The 15,271-nt window shown below is 40.6% G+C and overlaps 2 protein-coding genes across 2 annotated transcripts; both read right to left on the bottom strand.

Moving 5' to 3' along the window:
- Nucleotides 1-3,604: 3,604 nt before the first annotated feature.
- On the bottom strand, nucleotides 3,605-4,370 carry LOC137913991 (phospholipase A2, minor isoenzyme-like). The gene is made up of 4 exons (XM_068757610.1): nucleotides 4,322-4,370; nucleotides 4,080-4,227; nucleotides 3,857-3,990; nucleotides 3,605-3,723 (listed from the first exon to the last, which is right to left on the bottom strand). Exons 1-4 carry the CDS (start codon nucleotides 4,368-4,370, stop codon nucleotides 3,605-3,607), a joined length of 450 nt encoding a protein of 149 aa, XP_068613711.1.
- Nucleotides 4,371-6,688: 2,318 nt separating this feature from the next.
- On the bottom strand, nucleotides 6,689-9,997 carry LOC137913985 (5'-AMP-activated protein kinase subunit beta-1-like). The gene is made up of 7 exons (XM_068757605.1): nucleotides 9,844-9,997; nucleotides 9,585-9,738; nucleotides 9,238-9,331; nucleotides 8,454-8,568; nucleotides 8,204-8,337; nucleotides 7,939-8,007; nucleotides 6,689-6,766 (listed from the first exon to the last, which is right to left on the bottom strand). Exons 1-7 carry the CDS (start codon nucleotides 9,995-9,997, stop codon nucleotides 6,689-6,691), a joined length of 798 nt encoding a protein of 265 aa, XP_068613706.1.
- Between the last annotated feature and the right edge of the window lie 5,274 nt (nucleotides 9,998-15,271).

The following is a 15,271-nucleotide window of genomic DNA, read 5'->3' as shown; positions in this document are numbered from 1 at the left end:
CTCTTATTGTCTCATTTCTAATCCTGTCCAACCTGGTCGCTCCCAAGGAGAACCTCAGCAGCTTCATCTTCTCCACTTCTAGCTCCGCCTCCTGTCTTTTCCTCAGAGCCACTGTCTCCAAGCCGTCCATCATGGCTGGCCTCACCACTGTCTTGAAGACCTTTCTCTTCATCCTTGCTGACACTCTCCTACCATATAGCACACCTGAAACTTTCCTCCACCCGTTGGCTGCGCACGATACCACCCACCCTCATCCAAAACAAATGATAATTTCTTGTTCAGAGACCCACATGAATGCTTAACTCCACCTCTGCTGATCCTGTACGTTACATCACATTTTAAATGATGTGAAAAAGACTTTCTAGATTATATTTTGTTTAAACCACAAGGATTTGTCAGATCGGTGCTTTTCCGTTCAGCCAGAAGGAGGGAAAAACTCCCAGAAAGCATCACATTTTCACAGTGCCTGGAACTATTTGAATATGACCTAGATGCTAAATAGATGCCTAAAGTCAGCTTGGACAAGCACCAGCCCCCCGCCACCACCCAATGGATAACAGAGAGATAAATGAATCAATTCATCTTCTCAGTGTTGCAGGACATTTAAATTACCAATAAATTTAAGTTGCTGTGCCTTTTAAATAAATGACAGAAGAGATCTCTCCTGGCGCTTTGTGATTTCTCTAGGCAATGTAATTCATGTTTGGTCATTATGAAACTATTTTATCCACTTGCTTCCAGTCTGCTATTAATAAGAAGGATCGTTCTCATAACTTGGTCCTGTCATCAGCAGCACTTACAAGCCACAGATGAATCTTTTATTCGTGCTTTATAGGTGCTCGTATCAGTGTATATTTCTTTTTACGTGCATGCATTCTCAACCTTCTGGTTGTTGATTGATTTGCAATATGGCATCGATCTCAATCAAAAAGGTGCATTGGTGGGGGGGGGGGGGGGGTCTGTGAAAAAATCCAGGCACGCTCCACTTTAGATCCAACTAAATGTTCATGTCATGAAGATGTGAGTCATTGTTAAGGGAGAACTGTTTAAGGGGAAGTACAGTCGCCAAGTGTCCTTCAAAAATGAATTGAAATTTACACATGTAAATCAAGTCGCCACCATGGCCCTGTATTAAATACTGCAGAAGACATCCAGTCGGAGGAGCCTCCTTTGTAGCCTTGGTTGACCGAACCAGAGAAATCCCATCACATCCAGTGTGACACACGTGTTGGTGCGGGAAATAGCGTTACCCTGGCAGCACCACAGACAACCTACCATTTGGATACTTGGGCCTGTGTCCACATGCAAAGGGTGGAGTCATTATTACCTCCGCCAAGGTTGTTATGTCTATGGTGTCTGTCTGTCTGATTGTTGGCAGGATTACGGAAAGACCACAGGATGGATCTCGATGAAAAAATAATCTGAAGATGAGTCCTGGTCTAACTTAGATACCATTAAATCTTTGAGAGTGATCCGGATACTAAATAAATATATATATATACAGATTTTCCCATTTACTTATAATGCATGCTTTTTCAAAAAAGTATTTATTGTAAAATATGCATTCAATTCACTTACCAAAAATCAATAGTCCGATATGCACTGTCATAGTTAGAAACCTTCACGTTTACTTTTCATGATTCGTGTAAAAATATACCAATGAAAATGACATTTGGTGATGATCCAGATCACCATCTGGATCAAGGACGTTCTTTTTTTTTGTGGCTTGGGAGGTTTGTGCTCTCAGTACTTTTCTCCCTGGCTACTGTAGCAGTCACAGCGGTGAGTCTCTGCTTCTTCTTCTTCAGTTCCATTCCTTCTTTGAAATGTGTCAGTTCGATTCCTTGTATATGCTTGTGTCCTTCTAGTAATAGTGCCCATGTAAGACACAGTTCGCACGTATAACAAATATGAATACACTGTAGCCGAAAGCACTGTTTATTCACGAGTGTCAGCAGGGTAGGCAGTAAAAACGATTTTAAAACAATGGTGGGCGTGGTTTGGTTTTTCTTATTTTACATAACTAGAAACAGCTTTGTAATGAGACATTCCAGTCACGCAAAGCAGTCATCACACTAAGCAAAAAACCAATCACAGGTGTGTCCTGAGAGACCAGCTGTTAAGCTACAGGAGTGCGCATGAGATCCACTGTCTTCATTTCCTGTTTCTCTCTCTACTGTCTCATCAAGTAAATGTTAAACCACCAAGCAATTATCTCAGTAAGCAGCCAAATAACATTTACTCGTATCCCACTGTTAAAGGAATCAGGTACCAAAGTGATACAGGAAGTGCGGTCTTATTTAATAAGAAATCACCATATGGTAATTTTAATTATTTAATTATTCATCTAATGCAAGCAGGACATCCATCAGTACATGATATCAATGACAAGCGATAACTTCTTGTGTGTTTTGAAATGAATATTGGAAGTATAGTAGAACTAGAAGAAATCTGAGACACAAAAATATCAAGAGGATGAAATCAAAATATTTTAGTTTTAAATTAACTAACAATATGGTATTTTTCAATTCAACCTAAGAATCACACAAGAGCAAAGGAATGGTAGACGAATCCTGAAATGCATGTTCTGCTACGAACGTATGCAGATTATCAATCTTGTCCTGCTGATTAATGGTGCCATAAAACACAAATGATCAATTACTCAGGCAATGGCAACTACATTTAGTCACTCTTTTGGGGGATGTTCTAATGTGCAGCAAAGCACTTTCGCCGAAAACAATGCTTGTCATCAGGGTATATTTCATTTGTCATTGCTCTCCTTTTATCCTTAAGCCTTCGGCAGCCACAGCCGGCTGATGGCGAGCAGTCCGCCAGCTTCAAGCTGCTGGTGCTTCCACTGCGGATGTTAAGTGTCATCTTAACAATTGCCTAAAGACTGATCCAGTGGGCTGCAGACACAGCTGTGATCACACGAGAGTGAGCTAACTGTGGTGATGATGATGAATATATTTATTAGATAGAATGTTAGAGTACAAGTACAGTCACACAGTAGCATGTATTACAGTACAAATAAGGTCAAACATCCTGTCTAAGAGGAGCATTTCTAAAAAGCCCTCGCGGTCTTGTTTCCGTTGAAAGTCCTTGATTGGTTTGTACACGCAGCCAAGTATTCACAAAGGAATCCAGAATTTTGCTTGCAAAACGTCTGGCAACTTGAGAGCTGTGTGTGAAAACTGAGAAGAGGAAGAGATTATGGGAATGCCTCAACTAAAGCTGCTGGGAAAATACTGCCTGTTACCCAATGATGTGTTCGTGCCGATGTTCCAAACATCAGCTTACTTAAATCTAATAAAATAAAGGAAAAAAATACATATATATATAATTAGTCGACGCTTTACTGAATTGCTAGCTCCAGAAAAATGTGGGCCACAGTGCCCTCTAGGGATACTAAATATTAGTAAACAGTGCAAAATTTGAGATGCAGATCTAAATGTGTTTATTGCAAGAAGTAGCAGGTTATTTTCCTTAATGGATGTGTCATAAGTTTTTGTTGTTTGAAAACTACAGATCTCAAAATAATCAATCAGTGAACCCCCCCCCCAAACAAAGAAAAAAGATGTCCCTCATTTCCAGCAGCCGTTCTTCACTGACAGTTCTCGCTGGGCAGGTGCTCGTGATCGGGGTTCCAGTGGGATTTGGAGAAACACTCGACGGCCTTCCTGTCACACTCGCAGATGAACATCTCGCAAGAGTCGTTTTCAACTGAAGAGAGCACAAAATGACCATCAACCGTTTTCATCGAATCAATTCTCCCCAAACAGTTTTATCATCTACACTTTTACTCTCTTACCAAGTTGCTATGTTGGATTCGGTTTATCAGGTGAAGCATACTCACCGCTGCAGGTGACCGTTCGGCTCTCCTCATGGCAGCTGTAGTGATAGAGCTCAATGTAGGGATCGTCTACAATGGGCCAACAATCAGGGTGTAGTTTAGCGTCATCGTAACACCGGTCGTGCGCTTGACAACATCTACAGGTCAAAAGGTCAAAGACAGTACTTTTTAAAACAGTTTTTTCTCTCTCTCTCTCTCTCATATAAAGCAGTCACTGAAGCGTCACCTGTCCAGTTCATCCACCGGCTCCCCAGAGCCTCCTTTTCCACAGTAACAGCCGTAGTCGATGTAGTCCAAAACAGGCCAGCTACCGGGCATCACGCACAGCATCATCTGTCTGAACTGGTTGAGTGCCTTGTAGTCAATGGACAGGGCTGCGGTACGGCAGGCAGGCATAGTCAGGGCTCTGGTTATACCCGTCTGAATAATGTACGCATTCACAACCGCCACCAGTCACGTTGCACTCACCAAGAGACAGGCTAGCGGCCGAGAGGAGCAGAGCGTGAATGGTCTTCATCCTGAAGCCGGTCGGCGAAAACAGGTGTCGCTTGAACACCGGCCCCCGTTTATATACCGAGTCTAGGACCTGGAGATGTGCACCTGTTCACACTAGAAAGGGTCACACGTTGCATCAGCCCCCTGCTCAGACTTCTGAACCCACCTTCCTGTATGTGTTCTGTCAAATCCAGAGTTGTTCTGTCTTGAAGTTAAGGATCCATCCAAGATATAGGGGACTAATGGCATGCAAGTGATTTGGGGAAACTCATCTGAAGAGCATGGATCATATATCGTGTGCATTTTGATCACTCTGAAGAAGCCTAGTCATTGAATCATCGTCTTTCCGCCAAGTCCTATTACTTTTGGATAAGCTTCCAAAATTCTCGATTATTACGCAACATCCATGTCAGGTGAAGAAAACAAACATCCGACAAAACTAAACATCACCATGTGTGGAGCGAGGCGGAAAATCCCAGACTTCAAGAGCATGATGAGCAGGGTAGCAGACTGTGCCCTAGCGAAAACACGTTTGTGTTTTCCTTTAAAAAGCTGCCCAAACTCAATGTCTGCTTGTAAGTTAGTTTCTTTTCGAGCATATTGTAAATAGAAGCTTAGATTGGACAATAGATGACCTGAAACCGTCTTGCATTACAGAATAACAGAATAAAAACAAACTTGCAAGATAATCTTTAATACAAACATCTCTAAAAACAGAAAATGTCTTCACACCAGCAACGGTTCAAAGGGACAATCGGTTTAATAATTGTTCTGATACAACAGCAGCGCTGCCGCAAACACGAGAGCAGCTGTCAGATGTATTGGATTTATTACATGATGATAGTTTACTTAGAATCTAACCTTGCAGGTGTTAGTGACAGAAATACCATTATACAGAGTACTGGACCACTTTGAGAAGGAAAAAAAAAACATCTGAAAATTAAGTTAATTACAGAAAAGATGTTTAAAAAAAAGTATGACAATCAAGTACTTTTATGAAGATGCTGCTGCAAATAAACTAGTTTAAGAGAGGGAAAATAGCCATATTACAAGAAGAAAGTAATTTTATAACAACAATAGCTTGGATGGTGTAATATCAGCAGTGTTACAAGCACCACAATCAGTGCCGTGAAGCGTCGTATCCAGCTGCAGTCGACAAGTTGTTGGTTTCAAAACAAAAAAAACACTGAATCTTTTGGCAAATCGGCACCATGGATGCTGTTGGTTGCATCAACACACTCATTTGAGTGTATTATCGGAATATAGCAAGTTTAAGTCAGTGTTGAATTGAACCTGCTTTACATTCATCTTTCTTTCTTCAATATTTCCTATATAACATTTTCACAAATCAACCAGGAACATCACTTTATAGATACGAACGCCGCTACTATAAATCGATAAATGGAGTTTTACAGCAGATGCCAGTGATGTCACATGGAGAGAGCGTCTGGTCTCAACTGGAATGGATTCACATGAGCATGAAACTTGTGCAAAGACGTGAAGTGTGAGGATTATTCCACCTTTCTGGATGATCAGAAGGGTGGAAAGCAATAATGTTGATAAATAGTTGTGCTGTAAGTGTACATACACTGTATGCATATTCTAACTTACAAATAAATATGTGTTACCATAGTGCAAAACTTATGTATTCTGAGGTTTAGATCAAATTCAAGTCTAAAAAAAAAAAGATGATGTTCTGGTCTCAACTGGAATGATATTGGCCACAAGAATGCAATTAACTATAGGAAGAGCCTTTCTGTTTGTTGGCTTTTCACAACAAACCACATCATGACACATATCACAGAGAGACTTCACAATATAAATATATATCATCTGGGTTTTGCATGGGTGTTATTAAGGACATATTCCTCAAGGTAGACAAGCATGAACTTCAAAACAGTGCTTAACTACTGCAGCCCCCCCCCCCCTTCCTAAATGTATATTCAGTCTTGATTGTACAGCTGCTGTCTTCACAATCACAGAAACCTTCCTCATTACTTCCTGATCAGGCATGTCGGAGTGTCTTCCCTCATCATTATTACCTCTCAGTGTACTTTAGCAACGATAATATTTGTGAGACTATAAAGTGAAATCGTGAACAAATACAGGCAGGTTCTGCAGGACTGGAGAGATATTAGCATCCGACACAGCGGTGTGAGAGAACTGGAGGTGCAGTGAGTGTACACGATATCTTATTACTTATGATATTCTAAGAATCTCATCGAGGTGACTGCTAACCTGTGTTGACCCCCTTTCACCAATAAATGGACCGGATTCACCTGCTCACTGCCTAGTTTGTATTCCGTACACCCGGTATGCCGGCTAACACAGAGCCCTCCATCAAATGGGCTTGTACAGTAAGGTGGTGACGTACTTCTTCTTGTAACGATGTGTCGCGCTGAGCACCATCACTCCGTCCTGTAGTGGAAAAACGTGACATGGAGGAAGAACTGTCTTCAGAAACTCACATTTTGAAAACAAATACATGGTTACACAGTTTTGAAAGAAGTAGGCCAGCGGAAACAAAGCTATCAGTCGTAGCATGCGCAGCAGCAACGGATTAATGGAAGCGCCACCCACTTATCTCTGAGCCGCTCTGCTTTCTAATCCCTGTCAACAATGGGACAATATAATGTGATATACTCCTGTCTCCTGCTGTTCAAGAACTATTTGTGGAAACTAAATGCTTCATTTTGCTGATTTACAATAAAGAGAGTTTCCATGCATCATTTTCACAACAGGTGGAGGATGAAATACGTTTTCCAAGTAAACGATTCGGGTTTGAATCCTATCTGTGTTTGTATGTTCTCCCTGTGTCCGTTTGGGTTTTCTCTGGGCTCTCTGGTTACCCCAAAAACATGAAGCTTAGGTGAACTGATTACTCCTAGTGTGCGTGAGTTGTCTGTCTATGTGCCCGCCTCTCAGTCGTATTAATTATTAGCAACTGCCAGGAAGCATTTGTTTTGGGAATGTTCCTTAGTAACCTGCGACAACAGAGCTCCAGTGGGGCCTGATCTGCTGTTTCCCAGCTGATAGTGCTGCTATGAAAACATTTGGATGGGAACACAGAAGCCGTCTCGTTTGCCAGCTCAAAGAAAATAAATAAATAGAAGACTCGTGTCCAAGGACAGACGGCCCTTCTACTGGAAAAACTAAATGAAAAAAACCTCAATGCTAATGCTAAGCAACAATAATACGCCCTATCGTGGGTGAATGAGAGCAAACTGGAATGGGCTGAATTCAAATTTGCCTAAAAATTTAAGAATAAAGGAAAGTGAAGAAAGCAATTAGGAAATGCACATCTAGGTGCACATGTGCAACGCCTCATTGGATTATGCCAAACGGTTTTTGAAAAATGTGTGTTACAGCACAGCCTGAACTTGTGTGATCTATTTTTTCCTGTGTGTCCTGATTTCACACGAACCCAGTGCTGCTATTTATAGCTTGACTTGCATGTTTTGTTTGTTTTTCCTGTCACAATAGTGGAAAAAAGGGAAATGATCCGTCCTTCAGCTCCCCTTATAAGCAGCTTGTTAGAACTTGAAAGATGCAGTGCTAGTACGGTAGCAGCTGCAGAAGCAGAGCTTTACCTTGATGGAGAGAGCATAGAGGTGGTTGAGCATGACATGGTTGGGTTCTGGGAGTAATGCGGGATCACACTGGAGACAAAAACATACATTTGTAGTCACTTAGTTGTATGTATGCAACTAAATTACAATTGTCTCAGAGTGATATATTCCTTTTTTGATTGGTTATTAAGCTTATTGTGAAACAATTCAATATTTCATTTGACATAAGAGAGAATAACAATTCTATTAACTTGGAAGAAAGAAGAAATATTTGGGAGCCACTTACAGAAATCCCAGTGTCCTTGTTCAGAATGACCTGCAGGAGGTGAGGTGGGAGGATGGGCGGAGACTTGAACTTCTCCTCCTGTTTAGGAACATAGGCATCCTGATGATATGGGCCCGGAGGAGAGCTGGAGAGGTCTAATTTGGGAAAGCGTGGAACAGTATAATTGAGACACAACACCAATTACTGACATCGACACAGGTTCAGGTTGGAACAATCGAAACGGGAAGCACGAGGATTTGTCACCACTAACCTGACATGTCAGAACACTTCTGTGAGTCGACCATTAGAGCATCAAACACCTCGAAGTCAGTCTTTTTCACCTGGATGACGTTGTTGACTGTACCGAGTTGACTCGTTACAACTGGCTGTCAGGGAACATGACGCAAACATATTGAGCGTAAAAAGTAGCATCAAAACTGATTTCTATTCCACACACACAAATAAAATGTGTTGCATGTTTTACCTAGACGGGCAGAGCACTACGTAGTGAGAAGCGGAGGTAGGGAAAATAATAGCTTTGATTATCTTGTTTTTTATTCAAATGTGAGTTAATAATTACTTAAGTCTCATCTTATATTCTTATATTATTTCTTGTTGTGTAATGAGATCATTTGTCCCCATTTTAAAGATTCCAAGTGGAAGGAAGTTTAATACACAACTGGTGGTGGTTTTTATTATCTCAATCTTTGATGTTATAGGAGACCTTAGTGCAGTTTTCAAAAAGGCAATAATTATTGATATTTCCAATAAAAAAATAATCATCTTAAATAATCCATCTCAGTATTGACCACAATAACAGACATCGATTTTTGTATAATTCAGCAGCTCTATGATAAATTACTAATGTTTAAGGTCATATATTTGCTCAAACTAAGAAATGAAGAAAACTGCAGGCAAAAGAAAAAGAAAAAACACCTTCAAATTTTTCGTAACCAAAAAATGTCCCTCAGTTGAAACGACGTTCACAGATAAAATATATAATGTTTGTTTGCACAGTAAAACAGAAATGATTAGAACAAATAGTCACTGCTAACCTCGGCCGGGTCATGGGTCCACTGGCCATCCACATAAAACTTGTACTGGTGCTCCCCCTCAGGTAGATCAACGATGGCCACAAAGGTGTTCTGACTGAAGAGATTAAGACACAAAGGACAGTTAATGCGGTTCCTCCATCTCTAATCCTTAACCGCATCAGAAAGCACGCCCTATAGTTAGTGCACTGACCTAAAACAAGCTATTAAACCCTGACTACAGAAGTATTCTTGCAGCAAAGCACTTAGAAACACAATGAAACTTGATCCTCTGTCCATAGAATAACTAAACGTTTCATACTAAAGAGGTTCAACAGATGCATTTAATCATTGTTATCTGAAATAAAAACCTTCTAGTGAGAGGAATCTTGTTGGCCCAGCTGTTGAAGGAACCGGAGAGGTAGACCTCTCTGCCATCGCCAGTCCAACGAAAGACTGTTGGTCTGTCCAAGGTTGGCCCTTTGTCGTCTGCTTCCAAGTCTTGCTGCCATGCAAGGAACTCTTCTTTCTCTGAAGGAGCCTAAAACACCCAGCATGCATCTGCTTACTGTCCAAAGGTCTCCGGGGAATGTCAAACTGGCAGCAGATGAAATGTTGTTGGACCACAACTCACTTTAATGTCTTCCCCATGAAATATATCTGCATCCTCTGGACTGTCCATCAGGATTTTTGGCCTCTCCCCCTCTTTGTTGCCTCGGCTGTCCCGACGCTGGGCCTTCTCCCCCTGGCCCATGGCAGCCCTCTCGCTGCTCGTGTTTCCCATGATTCTGTCTTCCTGTCAACCGGCACAAGGGCACTGAGGAATTAGACAAACCAGCAACTCAGAAGACGATACAATATTTGATAAGTGACTAATCATTTATTGGTTCAGGAAGCGTACTGGCAACAGGGGGGGGGGGGTAACAATTTGTTGCTTTTCTTAACTTCATAATCAAACATACTGCACGATCATTAGCCAACATTATTACTCAAAGAGCAAGATACAGACCTTTCAATGCACTTCCTGTTCAACTGCATTAACAATATTCCAGAGTTATATTTGTATGAGACTTACCGGTAATTCAATGATACCTTCAGTTGTCAATGAAGTTGCTGGACATTTTGTATAACATATACTTGTGATAAATAGCCGCAAATTATTTGAAAACTATGCCACTGCTTCATTACAATCTAAAAGAAATAAAAAATCATCGCATTTACTTTTCATGTTTACAGTAAATTAATAGGGAACTAGATAATTAAGCATCTGTGAAGAAAAGGAAAAATACGGGTGTTTCAAATTAGCGCAGACCTTCATATCGCTGCCACATGAAACTAAACTACAACAGGAAACTTCAAAGAGCCGAAGAACATTATTGTTATCTTTTAGTCCATTTCTTCACGCAAGCTGCTCTGACACTGAAACCCCGTCAATTCAAAGCTAATGTCGCGTTAGCTCAATTTAAACCCTGGTGCGCACGCACATAACACCCACTGTTACTCGTTATGAGATTAATCAGACACATATACTAACTTTGATTTCTCAGCTTCGCGTCTGAAGAGTACCTGCTTTGATATACGACCTAGCTAACAAAAACGCATGCTAAAGCTAACGACAGTTAGCGCCAGTGCGCGTCGGGACCGGCTGGGCGTCCTTGGACCCAAACAGCACTGCTCGCTGCACAGAACCGCTACAACTTTAAACAACCAATTCAGTGAAAGTAAATAAAAACGGTCGAGTAACGTTTTACCTCGTAAATTCTTACCGTCGCAGTGGAATGTGTTCAGACCATCACTCGACCCAGAAAGCTACAGACACGCCCACTGCTCTGCGCATGCGCACTGAGTCGCGCCGGAAAACGGGCTCGTTTTATTATGACAGTACTGAAGAATCACACTGTGTATTAATTCTACATATGTGCATACTATTGTGTACTTTTTATTTTTTGGGATACTAGTTCTTTTATTTTTTTACTATTCCCATGTGTTATAGTCTAGTGCCCTGCAACGAGAGATGCAATTATATGTACTTTACACTAGATGGAAGAGTGAGACAACTGTAGTGTCAACATGAAGACATGGATGGAAGCACGCACATACACAAGCATAGTAGAAGTATTAGTAGTAGTAGTAGTAGTAGTAGTAGTAGTAGTAGTAGATGCAAGATTCTAAATTGTGTTGGCCTTCAGATATCATACCGTACACTGTGAATTATGTGGAATGTGAAAACACACCAACATATTTTTATGTAACTTTCTTACTGTGTTAATATGTGACAGTGATTTATCTCATCATTCACTACATTTTGAAATTCATAATTGCTGATTTAAAAAAAAAAGTAATCTGCAACTTTTCTTTCCCACAGCCATTCACAACATTCACTGAAGCTTTGTTCAACATGGAACAGGCAAAGAATAAATGGCGCTTTCAGCTTCCAGCTTCCAGCCTTAGAAAATGTGTTAACTGTGAGTTCTCGGATGTCACAACTATTACATTCATTAAAGATACAGTTATACAGCATACAAGTACTTTTCATTCAGATGTGCAGACCAGTTTGACATGAGAGCAGAAGACAGCTGCTGCGGCCCTATTTTCCCTAAGCAGCACTGAAGTGATGACCACAGGTATCAGTGCACCTGCCAAAAGATGAGGCAGATTTGACTTGGACCAAAATCATATCTCATTAGTAATAACGAGTCCTAATGAGTAATATCTCATTAGGACAAACACTCACTATGTGCAATATCTAAATGTGCAATAACAAATGTACTGTATTTCTCTCAACACATGCACTGATCACTTTAAATCATACTTGTATTTTAAGGCACATCTACCTGCATTTTCTTATATTATTATTATGTTGTACTACGCACCGGACGGAGCAGTGCTCCTAATCCACTATGCAAAGACAATAAAGGCTTTCTATTCTATTCTATTTCTATTAATCATGCTCCAATTTAGGAATGCATTTGGCCCCGTAGGCGATACACCTGTTGGAGCGTAGACATAACACTATTAGGTCAACATGATCTTGACATTTTTGAAATGTTTGTCAGTGGCCTAATTTAGCGTTTTCCAATTGTTGTTTGGATTTTTTTTTTTTATATGTTACTTAAAGCTATGTCTTGTGCAATACAAAGTGAAAAACCTGTTTCAATAGTCAGATGATGGAGGTAAATTCTTCTCACACTAAGTTATCCTCACAGAGAAATTAATTATTCATCATTACCCTATTATCTTCAGCGTCCCAGCAACCATTGCTCCAAATGATGAGGGTGGGTGGGCACAATGGATTGTAGTACACAGATGTTGGTCCACACGAGGTGTTCAATTACAGATATTAAATGCCTTCACAGCATTCTTCCCTTGTAATGAACAGAATATATTGTTGTTTTCTCCTCAGTAGGCTTCACATCTCTCAGACAGTAAATCTCATAGTCAGGTATTTACAGTAAAATGACTACAGTTGAAGCTGATTGCAGTGATTGGTTCACAGCAGCACCATAAATTGAATTGGCTCCAAGGAAGAATTGAGACATGACTGATGAAGTTGGGATGCTGTGCTATTGTTTGAATTGGGAACTTTAACTTCAAAATGTATGGAGATAAAAAAGTTTTTTTGTGTGTGTGTGCCTAAACCCTGAACTGGCTCGTTTGAAATGTTCTATTGGCTCACAGGCCTGCTGATGAACTTTGTGATGTGCTTGCATTTCACTGTGGCTCCGCTCCTGCCTCGCGTCCCATGAGCCATGACCACACCGGCGCGGCTGTTTGCTGATGCCCGTCCCCGCTGAGTTAAACCATCGCAAGGCATATCAGCCATCTGCACCACAGCACCTGGACCTCATGCACTCGCTGTAGGACAAGCCAGATAACCTTTAGACAGAGTTCCTCTGCATTACAAATGGGGTGTGATGACTAACACTACTTGGCAAGCTGCTGTGAACCGATCACTGCAATCAGCTTCAATTGTGGTCATTTTACTGTAAATACCTGGCTATGATATCTTTTTTGCAAGTTGTCTATGATAAAAACATTTTGCTACTGCTTCTAACTGTACAAATAAACCTCTTCACATAAATTGTTGCTTCATGCAATAACAGTCTTACTGTTTCCACATATATTAATGATACTGTCTGAGAGATGTGAAGCCTAATGAGGAGAAAACAATAATATATACAGTTCATTACAAGGGAAGAATGCTGTGAAGGAAAAACAAATAATATCTGTAATAAGTACATGATAACGGCCCTGTAATAATGAATGTGATTGCTGAACACTGAAAATGGAAATTAGCATTTTTGTTATTATCACATCAAAACCCAACAGTGATAGATGTTAGCCCTTTTCTTAACAACTTACAATTACCCTTAGTATCTCAGTGTGTACCGTATTTTCACGACCTTATGACGCACCTGGTGATTCGGCGCAGTCTCATTAACAGCTGATTTTTCGGTATTTCAAACATACAAAGGGCGCGCGGATCAAAAGGCGCCGGCATGATAGGTGCTCGTTTATCACGGATTTGACGGCGCCCATTTGATGCTTGATTTGTCAGATAAGCTCCAATCTTTTCAAGACCTGATTTGGCTTAATGCCCAATGTTCATTTTTTTTTCATTCATTCATTTTTAAGCCTTGACACATGTGAACAAGATTAGAAAACGATTGCTTTCCAGAAATTATCTACTCAAAACTGCATAGCAGAAACATTTTAGAGTTTTCAAATAATATCCTGATATGATTACATTAAATATTTTGCTTTTTAATGCTAAAATGTTCTCATACTATAAACTAATCTATTAAAAAAAAAACCTTTGCTAGCGTTCTTATTCAGTCTTTATCACTAAATAAAGTAAACTTTAAAATAAATTTGAAGAACAGTTTCACCTGATGGACATGAGAAATTATTCCTAAGCCTCATGTCCCAAATGACATGAAGGCTGCGTCACAAGGTCGAAAGCAATCTGTGTGGCTATTTGAGAGGAATAACCTCAGACTCTTCCAAAGCTCAAGTTTCACATTTAACTCAGCTTTTAATGTAGCAATTAACCCAGAGAAGAGCATCGTTATTGAATCAGTTATGAAACAGTTGCATAACATCCTCCTCAAAGCGATTTCTCTACCACACACACACACACACACACACACTTGCTCATTGCTTGTGCCCTTTCATCTCTACTTCCTGTTTAGCGTCTGTGCGACTTTATCTCTCTCTGTCTCCTTCTACTGCATGTCTTTCTCCGAATCTTACAGTTTGACCTTCTGTTCGGTATCTGGCGAGCTGCTGCTGGCTACTTTCTATGTGTTGCTGACAGACAAAAGGATAGCTATAGCTTCAGGGCAGCAGAGGTCCACTTGGACTTCAACACTTCACTTATTTCTCTCCTTCTTTATTTCCTCCAGTTTGACTTTGTGCAATTTGGCAAGCCTTCAAGACCAATGCTCAGTGGTTCGTCTTTGTGAGAAAGCGATGTCTTGATGATATAAGAGGCAATCGTTTTCATTTCTGTTGTAGGCGAGAATTCCACTGGCATGGTGCTGTGAGGTCGGGGCTTCTGTCCATTTTATGTACATCGTACATCTCAGTTCCTACCCACTAAACTCTTTTCAGGGAAAGCCTTTTGCCCTCTGTTGAATTTTTAGTCTCCGATGGCAATATAGGAAGCGCTGTTTTGTATTATTTGTATTTTCTGCTTCGACAAGTTGCAGCTCTCCAGTCTGAGAACACACAATTAAGTGCTACAAACAAGTGTGAAATCAATTCAACGTGAACAGACATAAAGGTGTTTATTTTGGGCGCGCAGTTTTTATTTTTAGTTTCTTCTTTTGGCATTTGGGTCATGAAGATGAAAATCATTTTTGAGCTTTTGGTGAATAATCTCCATTATTCATGCCATTCAGGTGGCACGGTGGTGTAGTGGTTAGCACTGTCGCCTCAAAACAAGTTCAAATCCTATCTGTGTGTAGTTTGTATGTTCTCCCTGTGTCCGTGTGGGTTTCTCCGGTTTCCTTCCACCTCCAAAAACAAGCAATTTGGATGAATTGATTCCTCCACA

The sequence above is a fragment of the Brachionichthys hirsutus genome, unplaced genomic scaffold, assembly GCF_040956055.1.
Source record: "Brachionichthys hirsutus isolate HB-005 unplaced genomic scaffold, CSIRO-AGI_Bhir_v1 contig_646, whole genome shotgun sequence".
In the NCBI taxonomy this organism is placed as follows: domain Eukaryota; kingdom Metazoa; phylum Chordata; class Actinopteri; order Lophiiformes; family Brachionichthyidae; genus Brachionichthys; species Brachionichthys hirsutus.
This window is presented reverse-complemented; position numbering and strand designations above follow the sequence as displayed.